Source organism: Myotis nattereri (genome assembly GCF_964212035.1).
Source record: "Myotis nattereri genome assembly, chromosome: 6".
Taxonomy (NCBI): domain Eukaryota; kingdom Metazoa; phylum Chordata; class Mammalia; order Chiroptera; family Vespertilionidae; genus Myotis; species Myotis nattereri.
Window position 1 is genome coordinate 82578905 of NC_138081.1, and position 23088 is coordinate 82601992.

The following is a 23088-nucleotide window of genomic DNA, read 5'->3' on the forward strand; positions in this document are numbered from 1 at the left end:
GACGCTCAATACAGGAGCTGCCCCCTGGTGGTCAGTGCGCTCCCACAGGGGGAGCTCTGCTCAGACACAAGCCAGGCTGACGGCTGCCAGTTCAGCGGTGGTGGTGGGAGCCTCTCCCACCTCCTCAGCAGCACTAAGGATGTCCAACTGCAGCTTAGGCCTGCTTCCCACTGGCAAGTGGACATCCCCCGAGGGCTCCCGGGCTGCCAGAGGGATGTCTGACTGACAGCTTAGGCCCAATCCCCCGGGGAGCAGGCCTAAGCCAATGGGTGGTCATCCCCCGAGGGGTCCCAGACTGCGAGAAGGCACAGGCCAGGCTGAGGGACCCCCCCGAATGCACAAATTTTTGTGTACTGGGCCTCTAGTTTTTAACAATGAGCATAATTATATCTCACCAACTCAGTGCCAGATTTGAACCTAATCATTTGTATTTGATGAGAGTATGGGTAACTGTTTTTTTGTTTTGTTTTGTTTTTATTGTGCCCTAACATGCATCATGTTCTTTTGGGTAATAGGTTATAGTAACTTTTTAAGATTTGGATCTCATAGAGTAAGGAAATTAAGAGACTGTGAAATAAATCTTCATCAGTGGACAGATAATTCTCTTTGAAATGAGCATTGATTAAATAAGAGGTCAGATTGCCAGAAGACCCACAGGTCACTTCTCTGGAATGCTGGTCCTGAACCATTCATTTGTTCTGTGGTGCCCAGTGTGGCAGAATGGCCACAGGAGTTGTTTCTACTCTTTGCTCCACTACAAAGTGGTGACTTCAATCAAGTAACTTCTCTGGATCTCTTTTTTCCTCTAACATAATATGAGAGGATCATGCTGTATGCGTTATTCCCCAACATCTTACTATGAAAACACGTTGAACACCTAATCCACATGCGTTCTTTCTCTAATATTTTCTACTCACTATGTGCCACCATCCAGTTATTAAAGCCAGAAATTTAGGAGCCTCCTCACCCCCATCTCCAACCACCCTTTCCTAGGGACTCTCCCTCCTTAATTAACAGCGCTAAACTTCCATTTCCTACCAGGACTAATGCTACCATAGAGTGACCTTTAAAAAACAATAGCTATGATCTAATCAGGCTCCTGCTTTAAAAACAGTTTAAAGGCTTCTCATTGCACTTCGCAAGTAACCACGTCTGTCAATGGGCCTGGTTTACTCTCTCACCCTCACTTTTTGTCTAAGGAACCACTAGCAGTTCACTCTGCGCTGCAGACAGAGAACTCTCCACGTTTAACCCTCCTCTGGCTTTCTCCTTTAGGAGTCTTATTGAAAAGCAGGGTGTAATGGGGAAAGCAGTGCTTTAGGTCAGAAGATCTGGGTATTCACTTAGTTCCATCATGTCTGCCTACGTCATTTTGATCTGTTCCTTGGGTGATCTGAGCCTCCGTTTCTTCATTTATAAAATAGTGATCAATGTATCATGAGATTGTTGTAAGGGTTACCTGAGCTGGCACATAAAAATACCTGATGCTTACCTTTCTTTACTCAAAACCCTTCACAAGTTAGCAACAATATATAGAAAAGAACAGGATCATGTTATTTTCAAAACGCTGAAGTCTGGCAACTGACATCTTGAAAGCTATCAATTGATGTTAGGAAAGGCCATCAACAGACTTCCATAAGAAATTCAAATAACTTGTTGATATGTGTTTGCCAAATTGGTGCTTTAAGTAGATGGGAGTGTATGGTCCATGTAGTGGTCAAGGGTTTAGCATAAAAGAACGAACTCAAGGACACAGACAACAGTGTGGTGATTGTGGGGGTCGGGTGGAGGTGGAAGAAGAGATTATAGGGGGGATAAATGGTAATGGAAAAAAATAAAGAAAAAAAAGATTTGAAAGTGCTTGGGAGAGATGGACAAAAAATGCACTATTTTTAAACATAAAATATTTTAATGTTTGTTTGGTGAAAGTAATTCCACTTAATGAACTAGTGTAAAAGATCAACTTTAGAAATTAGTCAATGTGCTAAAAATGGAAATTAGCTCAGCCAAACTATGCCACTCCATTACAAGCTTTACCTAACAATGCCAACTACGTTTACAGTGCGCATAGCATACTTCCTATGATTGTCACAAACGTCATGCTAACTGATGACTCCGGTTCACTGGTCATAAATTTTCAGACAAGAAAATACTGGGAGGTCCAATAAATTCCAGTGTTTCCAGTCGATCTTCCTTCCACCTTCCGGCTTCATCCCCAGACTGTCTGGCATCTTTGTTTTCCAGAGAATAATCGGGTGTGCATTAGTCTCATTTGTAAACTAATTAATTTTTGAATTCTATTTAAACAAGTCTTGAAAAATGTTATACAGCTTTTAAAGAGTATCTAACCGTTTTACTTTTTCTTGAGCCAAATATCTAATTCTGGCTCCTTATTTTCTTTCCTGAACCACTGTGACACGTTACAAGGATAGGTTTCATGAGTGTTTTGCTCACTTTTGTAATCCCAGCACATACTACATGTTCAATAAACAGCTGTTGAATGAACACATTTATGTTGTTTTAATTAGGGCTACATTTAGTTTCCATTTTTCCTAAGACTTTTCCCCTCAATGGAACTTACTTTTCACTTGTAAGCTTCCTGAAGACTTACATGAGACTACAAAGAGAAACTTATGCTTTTTAATTCAAGTCCTAACTCCAACTTCTTGAACTGTTGACAACTACCTAAGGTTAGGGCAAGCTACAAGAAGGAAAAGGAAAAGCTCTTTGATCTTACTGTGGGGGGGAAGGGGGGGCCTTTAAGATCAGTCTCCTTTCAAGTAAATAAAAGATTTTAGTCCCGTTTTATAGTGGATGCAACTGAACCACAGACTAAATGATTTGTCTAAATCATATAGCAGAGTATTAATTAGAAATCAATTCACCTGCCTCCTACAGGGAGATTTCTTTATAGTCCAAATTCCAGAAGACCTAGATTCTAAAAAGGCAATTAGAAAGGCGTTATTCTCCTGCCATGACGTTTATGAAGTTTCCCTTTCATCCCCCTTAAATCTTTTTTTATTTTCTTTGCTGAATCATGAACAAATACAGGACTCAGGTGGGATTCAACTGGAGACTCGGCGGTGAATGATTGTCATTGTATATTTGAAGCAGAAGTAAAATCCCATTATAGATATTTTAACCTCTTTAGTGTGACAATGATAACTAAAGGATGCACACCTGTTCTAGTCCAGAATCACAGCAATCATTAATACTGTAGAGTTAAGTAGGAATTCTGTCAGTGGAGTCTCTGATGCTTTAAATCACTTAGCCGTACGATCCCCTAGTATAGAATAAGCAGCGTAAAAACGTCAAGCACACTGAAAAACACACAAGTGAAACACGGTGAGCTTCTAGCCCTTGACACTGGAGAAGCAGCCTATTTTTTTTTTAATACATTTTATTGATTTTTTACAGAGAGGAAGGGAGAGGGATAGAGAGTTAGAAACATCGATGAGAGAAAAACATCAATCAGCTGCCTCCTGCACATCCCCCACTAGGTATGCGCCTGCAACCAAGATACATGCCCTTGACCGGAATCGAACCTGGGACACTTGAGTCTAAAGGCCGATGCTCTATCCACTGAGCCAAACTGGTTAGGGCAAAGCAGCCTATTTTAATAAATGACATTTGATATTAGCATTAGAGCTCAGCCATCATCTCTTTTAATGGTTCTTGAATAAGGAGATAAAAACCAGACTTTACATCACATAGGATCTCAGATATATTACCTCATTTGGTGGGAATATGGAGAGATAGCTATGAACTGCATTTGAAATGCATGGTAATAAAAAGATCTGTAATTGCTTCTCACCATTTTTTGTTTTTGTTTTGTTTTGTTTTGTTTGCTTTTTATTGACTTCAGAGAGGAAAGGAGAGGGAGAGAGAGATAGAAACACCAATGATGAGAGAGCATCATTGATCAGCTGCCTCCCTCCTGGGGCCTGCAACCCGGGCATGTGCCCTGACCAGGAATCGAACCGTGACCTCCTGATTCATAGATTGATACTCAACCACTGAACCACACTGGCCAGACTCTTCTAGCCGTTTTTAAACCACTACAACGCCAGGAGCAAACTTATGCTATTTGCAATTTAAAGAAACTCATTCCCCCTACATTCTGTGCACATTAAAACATGTCAGCTCTGTAGCGGTAACTTAAAATACTATCGTGCAGTTCAAATTACATGCAGTTCAATGTAATTCTTGTCTTGATTCTTTCCCCCTTAGTCTTTTTTTCAGTGTACAGCATGGAATCTGTGCATCAGAGAGCATAAGGCCTGCTGTTGCAAACATTAGTAAGAGCTATCATTTATGAACCGTTACTTACACGTTGTTTAATCTCTAATGGAAGGATTTCTCTAAATATTTATACCAGAACAGTTGTCAGAATGAATTCTGCAAAATTGCTGGCATACTCCCAGGAGCAGGGGGCTGGTGTGTGTGTGAGGGGAGGGGAGATGGCTGGTCCCTGGTCATATCATATTGAGCAGCAACAGAATTTTAGGGAGCAGCTTGCTGGAATATCAAGGATTTGCATGAACAAAAAGGTACTTCAGTGTGAGGACCAGTTCAAGGAAAGTATCTGAACAGCCACTTTCGTTTATTGCTCTTATAAAAATGACTCTCCAATTTCCTCAGGTTTAAAGGGATCATTTAGGCTTCAGAGACCTAGTAAATAAATTGTCGCTGAGGAAAGAAGCCTGTTGAAGAAGTGTGAATGAGCACCGAACGCATTCTGTGCAGTGGTCCTCAAGGTGCTCAGGAGACAGAAATACCTTGTTCCTTCCATGAGCTGCGGAGGGAGAGTCAGCCTGCAAGAGTGGGAAAGGAGAGGGCTGAAATCTGCCAAGATAAAGGCAACAGTGTTTTAGAAATTAGCTGGGCTATCTGTGTGTTTGTTTTTTCTTTGGAAGATTCTAAAATTACCACTGTTCAATTCGTCTGAGTAGTGGTTTAGAATTTGGGGAGTGGACGAGGAAGTGAGTTTGGGCTAGGAAGGGTGGAGAAAATATCCTGCCCTGGAAAATCTTGGCAATTTTCATTTGAAATGTGTTATTTGATGAATGATAGCACTTCTGCCCCACAGCCAGTGATTTAAGTAGTTTGGTTAAAAAGTATTACATAAAGTTTCCTGGGATTGTAAACTCTCCACGTATAGTGCGGGCAATATATTAAGTTCAGGGGCAAATCGTTTACAATGAATTCCTGCAATGTGAGATGTCCACATGGGTGCTGAAAATGATAGCGGTAACCTAAAATGGGTTGGAGCGCCTGAAACTCCCCTTTATTCTTTCAGAAATTAGGTATTATTGAGGGATGGGCATGGAATGCCCACAAGTATGAAAACACACATGAGTCAGGGCTGGGTCCTGGCTCAGTGCCGAGTGGATGGCACATGCTATTGACTGTGCTAGGGACCAGGATGCATCCACCTGGTCCTGCCGTAAGCCTACCTGGCTTCCAAGGGAATCCCACTGATCTGCGTTAAAGGGTTGGATCTAGCCTGGCAGCTGTATCTCAGTGGTTGAGCATTGACCCAGTACCCAGAGGCCACCAGTTCGATTCCAGTTCAGGGCACATACTAAGGCTGCGGGCTCGATCCCCTGTGGGGGTGTGCAGGAGGCAGCCGATTGACGATGGTTCTGTCTCATCAATATTTCTATCTCTCTATCCCTCTCCCTTCCTCTCTCTCTAAAAAATATCAATAAAAACATTTTCTAAAAAAAGATTGGATCAACATCAAGCGCTAGACAAACTGGAAAGTTGGATGGACGGCTTAGAAATGTGCTATAGGAAAGAGAGACTGTCTCTTTTAAATTGCATTGGTCTTTGTGGAGGGGGCTGAGTTTCCATTTTGGAGATGGCATGAAATGAGTGGGCGAATTGAGGGCAGAGGGGCTGATGACACCACCTTTGGGCTTTATTTCTTGTTACCAAAAAGTAGTGAGGTTCTTTTAGACTTAGATCAACAAATTGGTCATAGCTTGGAAAGCAAGACTGAGTTCTGTAAAAAACAAATACTTAGCTGCTCATTTATGTGCTCATTTAGTTTATGGCCAAGCAGCATTTGCCTATATCTTTTGTATTTCAAGGCAGAAACTACATGCCATCAAAAGGTAGTGAAATAAGTAAACACAGGTAGCATTTGCTGCTACATGTCCAAAAATTAGGATTCTTCTATTCTTAGATTATCTCACGGTCAAACTCAAGACCAAAGAAAATCAAACATTTCCATTAGATTGGGAATATATTGACAGCAGGTCATTATAATTCTTTGGTGTGCACAAGGTCATGGTTTATTTTCCAGTATTACCTGGAGATTTCCAGTTGCTAGAGAAAGCTGGCCAGAAAGTGAATCTGACTGCCTGCCTGTCAGTGGATTTAAAATAAGCAGTATCACCTATCCACATGCTTAAAAAGATCTAGTAGTCTAAGGCAGTGAGTTTCAACCTTTTCACCTCATGGAACACATAAACTAATTATTAAAATTCTTTAGCACACCAAATATATATATATATATATATATATATATATATAATTTTTCAGTATGATAAAAAAAACTAGGTGTCATTTTGATTCACTTACATCAGAGGGCTATTGTGTTGGCTGCTGTCATTTTTTAAATTTGACAATGCAAGGGAAAAGAGGTTAGTGCCCCTGACTAAATAGTCAGGTATTGCATGTTTTAAAAATTCTTGTGGCACACCAGTGTGCCTCTTGTAGCACACTGGTTGAAAATCGCTGGGCTAAGGTCATAGGAGTACTGAAATATGCTGAAGTCATCCTGAGTCATAAAGGAATGTGAAACTTACCACATTAACAATATGATCAGTGGGAGATCTGTGTCCTTGTTCCATTGAAAATCCATCACATGAAGTGACAGAGTCTCTATTTTGGGTACTTGAGGCAATGCCAATAATTTTAAAGGCAAACTTTCACTTAGGTTATTAAGTATATTTATGCTAACTTAATATTTGCCTGTAGAAAGATTTAAAATTAGAGCATTGCTTAGTTATTGATCATTTCTACTTAGTTCCTTGTGGTACCATGTTTCAGCATGGTATTCTTTTCAGTATAAGAAATCGTAAGTTTATTGTTGGCCTTTTCCTAGCTCTAGAGATTTTAGAATTCCAGTCCTGGTGTATTATACTACTATGTTATTTCCAAGGGTTAATTCAGTAATACTATATGTACATTGACCTTAGGATGTTTATAAGAGTCCCTTCCCTTCCCTTTCCATCCTAATCAGACACCTCTTTTACAAAGACAACTAAATTCCTTGGGTTCTTTTTATCTACTCAGGAAGGGAGGGGGAGAACTTGGAATGATGACAGCAGGAGTTCTGTATGTGTGTTTGTACTCAAGCAGGCAGACAAGGTGGTTTATATGGTGATGGTGACATGAACTGTGTATGGATACCAGTGGCATATTTCCATCTCTTGCGTGCTTAGGGTGAATAACCTATTGAAGGGAAAAAAAAATTGGTGGAAAGCATTGTTTTCTGGTACATTTTCTGCTCCTTATAACTCATGATTGTTCCCAATCCTCAGGGACAAGTAACTAGGTCTGACCACGTAGCAATGGCTCAAGTGTGCTGTGATGACCCTCCTCCTGAGGAGCCTGGCTTTCCTCAATCTAATTACTTTTGGCAAGTGTGGTTATTGGGATTTGGCCTGGTGACTCACTAGAACCCAAATTCTCCCAACAAGCCCCTTTAACAAGCAAAATTAAGTTTGACAGGAAGCCTAGACTTCCACATCACTATCCATGGAGCTTTCTCTGGTTTGTGACAAGGTTTGAAAATCCTTCCTAGACTAGAAAAAATAATAAACAAGATTTAATGAAGATAACCACCCAACGAAGAGCACATTAGGAGAGAAAAAATCAGTAAGTTCATGAATAAACAACCTACTACAAAACTTAACCCATTAAGATAGACTTAAAACTGTTACTTATAGTAGTTTTACAATCACCAGTAGTCAATTTAAAGTTGGTCAGGGATTGTAGAAACTATTAAACAATGGGATGTTTATTTATTATTAGGCAGTTCTCTAACCATTACATTTTCCTAAAAACAAAGAGGACTCTAGGGTACATGACCAGTCAGCAGGTATGACATAAAAACATTTGCTTATTAAGTAGCTTTGAAAACCCTTTGTGGTATGGCTGATACCCCATCTTTTATCCTATTTACTGCCTCACTCACCCATGGTACATAAAGTTCAGCAGCAAGCACACTCAGCCCAGATTACACCTCCCCCAGCAGCTGTATTCTTACTCAATGAAGTCCATATCTGTTCAACTCACTACGGTGCCCTACTGTGTGCCTTGGCTCTCTTTTCTTGGACTCTTTGGCTGAGACAATTTTCTATCAGCTGGTCTTGTCTGCGCTAGGCAGTGTCACAAATTTAACATTACTCTATTGATAAACAATATGGGACTATCTAACTGCTTTATATTTTAAACTATTACCTGTTCAAATGACATATATCTCATTTCTTATCACACTACGTATAGGCTTTTTCATCTATCTAACCCTCATGAATGGGCACTGTTTTCAACAGTTGCTCAGCAGTGATAGCCATTCTCAAATTAAGGATCCAACAGGACTATTTTTAAAAACATATATGTCCAGGCCCCAGCCCCACATTTGGTTGCTCCATGTAGTCTGGCATTGATTTGTCTTTTTTTTTAAAAAGATCCCCAGGTGATTTTCATTTGAAATCAGGATTGAAAATTACTGTACAAAGGCCCATAAAACAAAAATTCAGAGTGGAGGTTACGGTTAATGCTTATGGTAAAAGTAATATAAATAACAGATTTTATGAAGCACCATAAAGATAACTTTTCTGGATAACAAAAGCTAGTCAGTGAAATATCTATTGTGGTTGTAAATTACATAGACAGATTTTGATATTTAACTGAAAAATTATAGACTGTACCCACATCCTCATGCCTAAGTTAATCTTATCTTGGACATCCACACCGTAGATGGGAAGAATAATCTCAGAGCATTTCATATAAACTGTGCTAGCCTATTGTCCTAATGAAAAAAAAAATCAGCAACTTTTTATGTTTAAAATCATTAATAGGGCAGGTTTCAAGAAAGAGAGGAGAGGGTAAAGAAGAGAAAGAGCTATGGGAGAGAATATCAGAATACCAGAAGCAAACTCTATAGTAAATGTTTGAAAAAATTTGCGGTTTGTCAAATGAGGAGGAAGAAATAATGAGCAAAGGGTGAGTAAGGGAAAGAAAAAGTAAGGTGAGGTTTGAGAAAATGCTTCCATGATTGCTTCCATACCAATCCCAAGAGCTGAGGCGATGAGAAGAAATCCGGGGAGCACTTGGGCTTTAGAGTCAGCTGGGCTGGAATCCCAGGTCCACTACATCTTCATTGACTGATCTGGAGCAACTAACATGGGACATTGGCACCTTCCTTACAGGGTGAGTGTGAGGACTAAATGAGATAATATTTGCAAAAAAAAACATCAAGTTCAGGGTCGGGCCCTCACAGATAGTTAGAACACAGCAGCTATTTAAGTAATAGCCATTATCACAGCACTCGTTTCAAAAAGTAAATATAAATGTATTCTATGCAGATAAAATGTATATTACAGTGGCTCTGAGAACTAGAAAGCTATAGCTTGCTATGAAGCATTTACACACACTTTGGCACAACATTTTTCTTCTTTCTTCTCAGCAAAATGTGACTGATACGCCTCTCCTGACATGACAGCCTTTGTGGAGATGACTGTGTTCATATCTGTGAGGCCCTTTTGCATGAGTGGAGAACATAGTAATGAGAAACTAGCTGTTCTTTTTCTTACCAGCTTATCAAGCATATGTTAAGAAAACAGTGTTCTAAAACAAGCAGCTCACAAATTCTGTTATTTTATATTGTGTGGTGGTGGTTTGTGTTATGTGGTTATAAAATGGGGGCTGCTTTACCACTTACTCTCAGGAATGTGCTTTGTATCGGGGTATAATTATAAATATGCTTACCAGCTAGTTTTCTGAGGACAATTTTTGGGAGTGAATAGAGTGCATTGCATGATTGTGTATTCATTTGAGAAATGGGTTTTAAGGTAACTGAATCCAATCCCATGCTCATGCCAAGGTCTCAGAAGAGAACTATGAGAATAGACAGACTAGGAAATATAACCTGCTTCTGATACCGAAGGTTCAAAGTGACTAGGAGAGGAAAGAGAGGGTGTGGAGTGGAGTGGTTACTAGGGCTGGACAATTACTCGGTGGGGATGCTGCAGCGGTAATCCACACACTGTGTGTATGGGCTGGATTCCTTCCAGTTTCATCCCACCCCGAGATGCTCTTATTTTAAGAGAGTGCACTTTGTAGAGAAATGTACTTGGACAGAGAATTGCACTGTTTTGAGTAGATGCTAGATCTAAATGGAATATTTTCAAAAAATCATGTTTACATCTTAAGAAAACTCGTCTTTCTTTACCATAAAGTTTTTCAAGTTTCCTATGATCTGTATCAAAGCAATATAGTCTCACATTTAATGAGACTTCCAAGTATGATCTTCAGTTCAAAGATTTGGCAAGTTCAAATTGCAGCTCACGATACCAGTGACCAGTCTCATATAATACAGAGAGTCCCATATGTAAAAATGAGAAGCCATAGTTGAGAATAATATATTAGACTCTTTAAAACAAATGCATTAGTGTAATAAATCATATTTTGAAGCTACCAATAAGGGTGAGTCTTAATGTCAGCACTGCAAACACTTTTCATAAATGCACCATTTGATTTTGTCTCGAGCATTCAACTATACCCTTTATGTGAGTGACTCCAAAATATTTATCTTCAGCCCCTGACACTCTCTGAAACTTTAATTTGGAGTTACTAAATGTTCAACTGGCCCTCAAGAAAGGTAACTCAAAAGAAAAATAAGTTTCTTACCACATATGCTTTTCCTACCTTCCCATCGATTGTTTTTCCATTCACACAGACCTGACTGAGTCTTTATACTCCAAAGTTTAGCGCCAAATATGGTCCACTTCCTTTTTCCCTTAATATCCAACTTGTTTCCAAGACCTATGGATTTGTTCATAATATAAATTATGTGCTCTCTTGCTCAATCAGGAATGGTCATAGCACAGGGCCTTACTACCCTAAACCTGGGCCATTTAATTGCCACTTTCATCCCAGCACAGGCCCCTTCTGAAAGTCTGCCATTATAGGGAACTTCTAAAGCTTCTCTTAAGTTATGTTCCAAACCAGATCCCTATGACTATGAGCCAAAGGACAAGATGGACCTCCTGGAGACTGAGTACACTGATTGGTGCCATGGCTAATGTTTTCAGGCACTAGAAATTGTGAAGGGTGGGAAATATCATAATTAATTCATTATGGACTTTGATAAATTACTTATTAACTAATGTTTATATGATTCATTTACTTGTAGTAAATGAATATTTATATTTGCTTTTATTCTTAATCTTTATCTACTAAACTTAGTTGAATAAGACAGCTAAGTTTTTAAAACTATTTAACTCCCTAGTCTTGACTTATGCTTCTCATACCCAAAGACGAAAAGTTGAAGAGACTATAGGAATCACTTAGATCTAATTTTTTTAAAATATAATTTTTATTGATTTCAAAGGGGATGAGAGAGGGAGAGAGAGACAGAAACATCAATGATGAGAGAGAGTCACTGATTGGCTGCCTCCTGCACGCCCACACTGGGGATCGAGCCTGCAATCCAGGCATGTGCCCTGACCGGGAATTAAACTTTGACCTCCTGACCTCCTGGTTCATAAGTCGATGTTCAACCACTGAGCCCACGCCAGCCGGGCTAGATATAAATTTTTAACCACCATCTAATTTCACAGGTGAGGAACTGTAACTTAGTGTGGTAACCTTGACTAGGTTATCCAGATGTTAGGAGCAGTGCTGGGTCTAGTCTGGTCTAGTTCTCAGTCTAGTTTTCCTCACATACACTGAGGACTCTCCTCAATGGCTTCTTAGGCCTCCGTCTCTACCATAAACTTGTGATGCTTGCTATTCATCAAATTCTTAAAGGTCAGATGGAACTTTAATAAGGTAGAGTTTTGAATACTGGATTAGATTCTTGCATGAGGTATAAAGGCAGTTAAAAGCTCTAAAAGATATATTTAATTGGGCAATCATATCCTTTAGTACCAGTTTTCTTTGAGAAAATTCCAGAAAAATGTTAGTGACAGCAGATGGTAACTTGGTTCCTTGTCAAGATTACAAATAAGGCAGAAATGCTCTCATCAGAGAAGAGGCACCTGTAACCATATTTTTAAAAATAAAATTTTGAAATTATTCAAATGTTTCACATGTAAAAAGAATTCAGGTAATTTGCTCAAAAGTTTCATATTGTTGAAACACCTTTGGAGCATAAAATGGGATTACTTAGCACTCAATGGCACTGAGACAGTAAGCATTTTAGGCACTGCCACAATTCTTGAGAGTGGAACATCCTATTCTTTTCAATATTGCTGGATGAGTACTTAAACAGAATGTTAGCAGTATTCCTTAATGGGAAGGTCTGATGGGTAGAATTAAATAAATAGAAAAAATGGGCAGTATCTTCTACAGATGTATATTTTATACTAGGGGCCCGGTGCACAAAATTTGTGCACGGGGGTGGGAAGGGGTCCTCTGCCCAGTCTGCACCCTCTCGCAATCTGGGACCATTGGCTTCTAACTGCTCGCCTGCCTGCCTGATAGCCCCTAACCACTTGCCTGCCTATCTGATCACCCATAACCACTCTGCCTGTCTGCTGGATCACCCCTAACTGCTCGCCTGCCTGCCTGATCGCACCTAACCGCCTCTGTCTTGGCCCCCACCGCGCGGCTTCGTCCATGTTGTTTGGCTGTCCAGTCTAATTAGTGTATTTTGCTTTTATTGTTATAGATTCTATATAATTTTGTTAAGGTATAATTGCAAAGTGTTTTAAATTTACTAGGTTGTCCATCAGATGGTAAATTTTAAGATAAGCTGATAATTTTCAACCTTAAAAAATTTTTTTCACAATTCCACATTATTCCTCAAAATCAAAAGCAAGGCAAAAAAAACCACCCCACTATGTAATTTATGATTCAACACTTTTTCAAATGGTCATTCTCAAAAGAATGTGAGTGTACAAGGCACTGTTCAGAGAAGAAATAGTCCTAACCAAGTAAAACATATAATTTCAACACACTGTCTTGCATGATCCTTACCATGCTCTCAAACTGAATGATGTTTTTCTAACGGTAACCAAAGTTGATTCTTACATTTCATGAAACATAATACCCTCTCTGATGGCATTTCAAGAATTCACTACTTGGAAAAGGATTTTGGGGTGGGCGAAAGGGGAGTGAATAGTAAGGAAGTGGGAAGAGAAGTTAGCACAATGTGCAAAATGAAGCATTTGAATAGAGATAAAGAGGGAAAAGATGATTGAATAAATCACTATAGGTAGTATAGTTTTATTTTTGATAGTTCATTCTAATAACGGTAGAAGGATAATTTGATCTTAACTCTACATGGGGTCTGGCAACTTCACATAGTATTCTATCAACATTACATAGAATTAGAGCACTATTACATTAAAAAAGATTTAACCATTTATATTTTAGACTTTTAGTAGCAATTTAAAGATATCTGTTCAGATTCAAATAGTTTAAAGTGAGCCCAGCCGGCATTGCTCAGTGGTTGAGCGTCAACCTCTGAACTAGGAGGTCAAGGTTCTATTCCTGGTCAGGGCATATGCCCAGTTGCGGGCTTGATCCTAGTGCAGGGCATGCAGGAGGCAGCAAATTAATGATTCTCTCTCATCACCAATGTTTCTATCTCTCTCCCCCTCTCCAAAATCAATAAAAACATATCTTAAAAAATAGTCTAAAATGATCAGATGACTAATAAATTTGTTTTGTAGTAGTGTGGCAAGGGTCTCTCCATAATAACTTGAAAATCAATTTTAACTACATGTTGTAATTTCCATTCATAGCATTCTGGGGATCTAATTTGTAGAATATTAAATGCCAGGGAAATATTTAATGTAAATGAGTTAGCAAAACTTACCTACTTACAAATTGAAATACTGTTCATATTTCATGCTTAAAGTAATATAGACGTGATGACATTAAATCAATTTCACACTCATTCTTATATTCTCAATTATTTTATGTAGAATAACTTGGGACTAAAAAGACAATGTTTAAAAATTATCACCCTTAATGTTCTTGGTAAAATCCTTCTGTTAAACTATAAAATAATTAATTTAATAGTTTAAATAATTATAAAATAATCTGATAGTCTAATGATGATTAAACTAGAATTCACAAAACTAAAAGTCTTTTGCATATATTTAGATGTCATTACTAAGAGTTTGAATTTGTGATTCACACAGATAGCACATGATATGTTGCAGAATATACCTTCTCCAGCAAATTTTACTCAAGTCGCCATCTATTAAATTTCTCTTAACAACAAGGTAGACTGTTAACAAAAGTAGACAGGTGAGAAAATGTATTGTAGCCAATATCCAAACCATACCTTCATTTAAAAGTAATATTACAAAATTCAGAACAAAATAAAAGATTTTCCCACCTTATTGTTAACTTGTTATTTTCCAAGACTAGAGTGTAATCACCAAGAGTGCATCAGAATCTCAAAGAATGGCTCGACATCTGAAACAATGTCATGAGCAATAACCAGTATATTCCAATGAACCCGTTTTTATTTTATTACCATTAAAATATTCCCTTTGTATTCTTACTCCTTTATTTAAAACACCTTTATGAAAGATCCAAAAGCTTTATAGATTGTGCAATGGATACTTTGTAATTATTATGCATACAATGGCTTTTCAAATCTTGCATTTATCTGAAATCTAAAAAATTAAAATCCAATTAGTACATGGCATTACAAAAAAGAATACTACAGTGGCAACTGATGTTTCTAACAGTAGTCTTCTGGCATAATATGATCCTGCAATTACTTCTGAATAACCAAATAATATTATATTATATTTAACAAGCTTCACTATTATTACTCGTTAGTTAATCCTTTGACATTGGTCATTAATGTATAATACATACAAATATCATTTCCAAAACTTCCAGTCAAGCAGAACAGCATATTCTCCAAACATACTGGATAAATGATGGTCTAGAGACCATAAGATTACTTAGCATGCCTGACGCCTTCTCTCACACATGAATCAGCATATCATATAAATAGCAGGGGACAAGCTTCACTTACTAACTGTATAATTTTGTATAGCTTACTTAGCCTCTGTTTCTTGGGTTCAATCTCTGTGAAATGAGAATATTAATGCCCGCCTCTTTAGATCAAGTGGCTATTTAGAAGCTCAAATGAATAATTCAAGTGAAAATGTGGAGCAATAGTAAGGTATTGTGGTTATTATCATGGCAAATTTGACTATTAATTTTATTAGCAGATAACCTGGAATTCAGAAGCTGACTGTACTAGGTTGCAAAGGCTGAGTTGGAGAGAAATTAAAAGTTGAGTTTCAGGTTCTTGATTGAGCATCCTAATGCTTATCTCTGAAAACATTGCTACCTGGGAATTTTTAAGTAACAATTGCATTGTTACTTAAAATAAATTCAATTTAGTCATCTCTAGGAACTGGATATGAATCCAAATAGGTGAAAACGTTATTGTGTATTTATCAACCCATAATTCAATATAGTATATATTTAAAAGTTCTGTGTGAAATGTCTCTTTTCTGAGGAAACAATATCATTAGTTTGCAACAACATAGAGAGAAGGGTGTAGCAGTTGTGTGGGGGACGGAGGGAAATGCCTGATATGGCTTCATTTGCTATATCTGAGGATTAACCATGGTTCCTTCAACTTGACATTTAACACTACAAATGAATATCTTTTTGTGCAAGACACTTTCTACTAAAATATTCAAAAGATCGTAAGTTCTTACTTCAATTTTCTCTCATGTCTTAAGAGTTTAAGGAAGTGAAGCTATTTAACTACAGTCTAGAAGGGACACTCTGAAACATTCACTGGAGTTGTCTCTTTGAAAAACAGGAGAGACCACTTTCTAAAATCCCTTTGACTGTTACCTTATTTTTCATTACAGAAAACCTTTCCTAGTCCTTGAGAAAAGTCTCCATGTGTTTCTTTCAGAGATTTTTAAAGAAATGAATATGTGCACCTGCAATTTGGCCTTGAGTTTCTGGACATTTAACAAAGACCTCTCCTTCCCCACCACCCCTTCCCCATTCTCCAAAACAAAACAACAACAACAACAAACCCATTACTGCACCTGCCAAGAGAGTCTGGCGTGTCTCCTCGGAGGACGCAAGGGGTCGCCCCTCTCCCAGGATTGCACCAGCCAACCCGGCCGCCAAAGCAGACTGCAGGGCGAAGGAGCATCCCCTGCTCTGGGAGCTCTCTCCAGGCCCCACTCCCACAGAATAATTGGAATTTCATCCCAGTCCCACCCACTCCCTCTCTCATCCCGCTACACAACCAGAGGGCGCCTTTGACTCGGCCTGGAGATGATTAAGGCAGAGAAGCAGTTTGCCTTTTGACTCCGCGATTCCTCCAGGTCCTAGCCTAGAGGTGCGCTCTCTGGGCAGCCTCCCAGGGCAGCGTCCCGCACCGCTGTCCTCGCTCAGGGAGGCGGGAACGGCCGGCCGGCCAACTTTCTTTACTGTCTCTTCCTTCAGACACAGGGGCTCCGGCACTGCCATCGGAGACACTTGACACACCGACACTCGAGTCCCGGTCCCCACCCAGCCAGTGAGCGGCTTCTAGCCCCGTGGGTCCTCAGTGGGGTGGAGGGAGTGGACTGTGAGCTCCAGGTGGGCGCCGGCTGGAAGGGGGATTAGCAACTAGGAGGCTGTGCTGGTGCCCGGCATGGGCATCCTTCTTCCCATGGACCTGTGACTCAGATCCCCAGCTGGACACGCAAGAAGAGGGGAGGAGCGGGGAGGGGGCGCAGGCGCGAGCGCAATGCTTGAGTGAAAGGATGGCTGGAGGAGTGAGGAGGAAGAGAAACCACCCAGGAGCCAAGAATAATAAATCGGATGCCCTGACACGTTTAGCTTAACTTAGGTCCTCCTGCCCCCTGCCACGCGATCCGAGAGGCAGTGAGGCCGGGCCGGAGCCCCTGGAGCTCGGGCCCCGCCACGTTTCTAAAAGGCAGTTTTCAGGTGAATCAAACCTTGTCTGCTGGAGGCCAGAGGCACAAAGGCAGCTTTCAGGGGACCCTCCCGTCCAGGGGTAGGGCAGGGGCGAGCAGCGGCGGGGAAGCGATGACTAAATCTCCATCTCACACAAGCCTGTGCTGTGTCCTCCGCGTGGCGCCCGCGCCGGTCCCGAGGAGCTGGGGGGCTTTCCACGCGCGATCAGGAGCCGCCCAACGTCGTTGCCTCCCACGCCCAGGAGGTCCGAAGGGCCAAGGCAATAGCATCACCCTCTGTGCCCCCAAGGGCTCCGGGCAGTTTCTCCCTCCCTCTCCCCAGCAGCGCCCCCCACACTAAAGCCAGGGTAGACCCCCCCGCCAACCCCGCTCTGCTGTCCTCCAAGGGACTGCCGCCCCAGGCACGGACGTTCGAGCGACCGGCGCGCCGGGCTACCCAGGGGCAGGGAGAGGTGACATTCCCGGGTTTGTGCCCTCATCTCAGGAGGGCACTGCTTTCACACAGACCGACCTGGATCGAGGGTGCTCCGGGGGTGCCCGTTTCATCCCAGCGGGGACACGGTCTAAAGAAGCGCCCACAAGCCAACCTTCCAAGTCACGGAGTCAGGGTCAGAGACGGCGAGGAGGCGAGCTTGACTCTTTAGGGGGCACCCCACCCCCTGTACCTGTCTGCCCGCTAGAAAGGGGACCGGCTTGAAAGAGCCTGAGATGTTCACGTGTGACAGGCCAGGCTGAACCTGGAAACCGGCTCTGCACGGCGGTGCTGGGGTCCCCACAGCCCGGGGACTGGGGCCGCGAGCGGCCCCGAAGCGCGCGGACACGCGGACCCTGCGCGCCTCTCCAGCCTCGGGCTCCACTCGCGTGTGGTGAGGGCAAGTGGCCGCGCAGACGTCCGCCCCCTCGCCCCCCGCTGCCCTGCGGGCTCTCAGCAGCCGATCGCCACCGGAGAGCCCAGCCAGGTCTCCCCACGCGGGGCGGCGACGCGAGGGGACCGGGCGCCAGGGCGAGCGCGCACCGCCCCTCGCGTCTCCTCGGGGGGCAGGGGCGTCCCTGGGATTCGGGGTCCCCGTCCGAGTCTCGAAAGGAAAGCGCGAATCCCTAGAGCTGGTCAAAGGAAAGACCCGACTTCTCCGCGAACCTGAAGTTCCCGGGGGCGGGAGAGCCCTGGGCCCCCGGGATGCCCGGCTGCGGCTCGCGCGTGTCTGCGGGTCACGGGGGGATGCGGGGAGGAAGGAGTGAGAGACGCCGTCCCTCCCGGAGCCGGAACGGTTACCTCCGTCGGAGGCGTGGGGCGCAGGGCGGGAGGACCGCCGCGCCGGGTGCCGGGTGCCGGGTGCCGGCTCCGCACCGGCCGGGCGACCGACAGGTGAACGCGGCGGGAGGGAGGGAGCAAAGGCGGAAAAGACCCCGCACTTACTTCTTCGCTGGCGCCTTCCCCGGGAGGCGTTTTGGCTGCCGATGTATTCCATAAAGTTCAAAATGATAAAAAACCAAGAAATCAGTCGCAAGTGCATAGTAACCCAGTACTGTTTCCCTTCTCGTCCTCCTTTTTCTTTTGATTGGCAATTATGCTGAGTGTTTTAGGAAGATGTGTAGGTGTTAGGCGTACAGAGAGCGGCGGACAGCTTCTCCACTCGGATCCGATGGGCGTGCTGGGTTGGCCAGCGGAGCGGGGCGGGTGGAGAGGGAAACCAACTATTGTACTTTCAAGTGGTCCGAGCCCTGGACCGCGGCGGCTCCGCGAGGGTGGCTGTCAACGCCGAGGGTTCCGGGAGCAGCGAGCGGCCTCGCCGGGGCTGCCGCAGGTAGCATGGTGCGCGGCGGCGGCGGCCGCGGGCGGGATCCGAGCGGGCGGGCGGGCGGCGGCGGCGGCGGCCCCGGGGGCTCAGAGGTGGCGGAGGCAGAGGCGGAGGCCCCGGGAGCGTCGGGGAGCGAGCGCCGTCGGCACCGCGGCCATGGCCAAGGGACGGTGGAGAGACCCCGCGCTGCTTCTGCCTTTCGCGAGCAGGAGCCGCTCCAGTGGGGCTGGGCTGCCAGGAGAACCCCAGAGGGGAGGAGGGAGGGAGGGAGGGAGGGAAGGAGGGAGAGAGGGAGGGAGGGAAAGACGGGGCGAGGGAAGGGGAGGGGGCATGGCTGCGGGGGGCGGGGGGAGCTCGGGGGCGGGGAAGGAAACTGCTGGAGCAACAACCCTGAGCGACCTCAATAACTTTCAATTTCAAGAGGGAAAGAGGGAGCTGGAAAAGTACAGGCGTTGCGCTTTGGCAGAGGGACGGGAAGAGGCGCCTAAGGGGTCCCGGGTGTGCGGCGGAGCATCTCCGGGCGCTGCAAAGAAGGCGGGAGCACGCGAGCCGGGGCAGCCGGGGAGGCGCTGCGTGCGAAGCAGAGCCCTCCAAAGGGCAGCTTTCGCGGGGAGAGGCGGGCGCGCGGCCCGGGAGTGTTGAGGCCGAAGGTCCAGGAGGCGAGAGACCCCCCGCGCCCGACTCCCGCGTCCCGCCGGTCTCGGTCTCCGAGGTCAAGGCTGGGCGCACCCAGCTCGCGCGGGCCGAGCGCTCTGCACCGGGCGCCCGCACCCCCAGCGCGGCGCGCAGTGACGGGGCTCTGGGCAGCTCGCCCCTTGACCGCTTGGCAGATTGCTGGAGGGTTTCTGGCTGCGGACAACTTCCCAGTTTTTTGTTTGTTTGTTTTGTTTTTAACGCCTCTCCTCTGTTGCTTTCCTCCCTTCCTCTCAGTAAAAGTAGCTGCAGCGAGGCGCGGGGCGGGTGGTCCGGGGAAGCTCGGCGGCTGCGGGAGGTCGCGCTGCCGCGGGCTACCTGACCGGAGCGGGTAGGACCCAGAGGTGCGTGCGCTCGGGACGGGCCCTTTGGAAATTCAATTAGCGGCGGTTTTCTTCCAAACTGAGCCTGGCCGCGCGCGGCCCTGGACGGTTCCTCCTCCCCCAAGCAGTTCCCTCGTAGTCACTTGCCCTCGCCGGGCGCTCTCTCACCCCCAGTCTCCCAATCTTCCGGAGCAGATCTGCTGTGCCATTTGGTGTCTCATCTGGGGGACTGGGTGTGACATTTGAAAAGGTTTCTCCTGGTATTGGGGGAGGAGAGGGGGGTCTACTACTTCCTTCTGTTCCCAGCGGAGGTAGGGACCCCAGGACAGCGGAAAATGAGGTTCCTGGGTGGCCGGGGGCGGGTGAGCCCGGGGCTAGCCCTTCGGAGTGGAGTACACCCTGGCTGTCATTAGTCAGCGGTAAGCTTCCCACCTCCTTTCCGCGGTAGCACAAGTTGATGGGCTTCCAGTAGTTACTGAAGAAGCATTTAGTTGAAAGTCACAAGACCCCAAAGGGATTTTAATACAGACCTGTCCTATGATTGTAATGGACTATCTGCAGGACCACACTGTTTAGCATTACAGGGTTACACAGCCCCAAACCTCTGGGAGGTCACTTTAAAAAGATCCTTGATTCATAGACACCTTGGAAATATTTATGCCCAATAATTTAGGTTTAGAAAATAGCTGAAGCCTTGGGGGAAAGCAAGGAAGATTTGTGTTCCTTTTTCTTTCCTCCGCTTGTGACCCCCAGTACTAGGCTGCCTTCAACTTACGTGTTGATAAATGAGAGGAGAAAAAAAAGATTATTGCCCCTATCCACCCCATTTTGCAAGCTTGCAATGCTTCACATTGTTGTAAGTCTCTGAGGTCTTTAGTGGTGTAGCTGTTAAACATCCCAAAAGTGAGGGTTGGGGAGATGAAATGGCCTGGATACAAAAGGAGAGAATCATAAAATGTGAATTCCTGCCAAGTTGCTAAAAATTAGAACCTGAGAGACTGGCCTTTCCATGCTAATTCCTTAATTAAATATAATTTCTTACTTTGCACACTTGTGTTGGAATTTCAAAGGTAGGAATAGTTTTCTTTAGGCTGTATTTTATGAGGAAGACAACCACCACAACAATCCTATCAAGATTATGATTTTTGGCTTATTTTTTAAGGTTTCCCATTTGAATATTTCTCTTTCTGGGGTGGAACTGCATTTTCTGTGCAACACACACACACACACACACACACACTCACAAGCACACACACATTCTCCTCCTTTTTCTGTTACATAATATCCACTTGCAAATGACTGAGTGTATCACTTAGAACCAGAAAAGTTACAAATAACAGGGCAATTCCAATAAAGATTCTCCATAAAAAAAAAATAAGCTACTTTATTTTTCTGTGCCGGTCACACTCAGCTTTGCCTTCCTTCTCACTTAATACCGCAGATCCTGAATATCTGTACCATAAAATGTGGGGGATTTAAAGGCTGTGGGAGGCTCCCTTTGAAAAGGACTCCAGAGAAGGCCGTTCTAATCCAGGATACTTGAACCGGATGGGATGAGATTGCAAAAGGGATGTAAAAAAGCAATTTGGTGAACAACCTCAGGGAAATAAACATGAAGGAAGACATTTACTTTTCACTGTGCGTGGTGCAGACACATGTTAGTGTGGAAGGGAACGGGAATGGCAGTCTAAATAAATAAACAAGCGAAGTGAGAAGCTGTAGCTCTTGAGCCATCCCAGGAAAGAAGCACTAGAGGCAGTGGGCAGGAAAAGCTTGTCAAGGAAGAGTGCTGGTCGGAGGAAACATAAGGAAAACATTAAATAAACGGCGAGCGTATTCTTTCTCTCTTGACGCTATGCTTTAGAACTTTTCCCTGATCCATGTTAGCGTACTATTAAATGTGTGTTTACTTGCCTGGCTCAGTCTCCCATTCCCTTAACTGTCCTAGCAGCTTATGGAAAGCATGCCCTGGCTTATTTTGTACAACATAGTACCCCCTCCCATTTTTTTTTTTTAAATCAAGAAAGCAACACTCACAGAAGCCTGGGGCTGCCAATGATTTCCAGGGCCCAAGCCTAAGAAGCAAGTTAAAAACCATAGGCTCAGCATAGAAGTCAACATTGTTATTTTTCTCCAGAAAACTCTCAAGTTCCAAGGGGCTTGGATAACCAGGAGTTTAAGAGATTGGAGCTAGAAGAATAGAATCGTTTTGGACAATGATATGGGGATTAAACACATCCAGAGTAGTTCGTGAAACTTCTCATCTCTCCTTTACCACCTCCCCCACCAGGCAGTGACAAACAGTAACAAGTTATTTTTGTCCTTTGCAGCAGTGGCACTGGAAGAAGAGAAAATGATTGTCATATTGTTGCATCCATACTGCAAGTATGTGTAAGGGGGTGTGCTCCAGAAAGGGAGAGCAAGCCCCACAGTTTGGAATGGGATAGAACTAGTAGTGATGAGAGATGTTTGGCAAAGTTTGGGCTGACATCAGTCATTATACTACAGAACTGACATGCAGATCCTGAACATGCTCAGCTCTCCAGTTACTCAGATCTGGAGGCATCCGAGTTAAGTCAAACAGGGTGCTGGTGGCGGGTCTGTGTAACTAAAGCAGTTAGAAGTCATCTCTGAAACATAGAGCAGGCAGCAGTATTTGAAAGCCGTCGAAATTAGTAGAGGAAGGACAACTGCTATTTGCAGAGAGAGAAATCAAGGAGACAGAATTATTATAGCAATTTAAAAAAATGATTAAGTGATTACATATCATTAAGAAAATGAGAAAATTAGGACTCATGATAGATTACTTTCTGTCAACAAGGAAGTATCTTCTTTCTCCCAGATGAAGTTATGGGACACTTATAAAGTTGTGGTGCGCACTGCCTGGTGTGCCTATTTTAAATAACTTCTGTCACCAATCAATGAATTGCTGGGCTCATTTAAAAAGCGAATACCCTATCATATTTACTATCAAAAGTTAATATCTCAGAAACTTTTGTCTGATTATAGATCTTTAATATAAAGTTCTGTGCTGCATTAAGAAAGGGCCTAGTGTAGCAATCTAGGGATCAAGTTGAGTCCTTATTCTGTATTTGTTGTTGTATT

General features: G+C 43.6%; 1 protein-coding gene across 1 annotated transcript in view; it reads right to left on the reverse strand.

Annotated features, from left to right (window-relative positions):
- RSPO3 (R-spondin 3) overlaps window positions 1–19189 on the reverse strand; it is an 85821-nt gene extending 66632 nt beyond the window's left edge. The window contains exon 1 of the mRNA XM_081094214.1: window positions 18586–19189. Within this exon, the coding sequence (XP_080950340.1) occupies window positions 18586–18682 (97 nt within the window). The 5' untranslated portion in view covers window positions 18683–19189. The remainder of the gene's footprint in view (window positions 1–18585) is intronic.
- Window positions 19190–23088: the final 3899 nt, after the last annotated feature.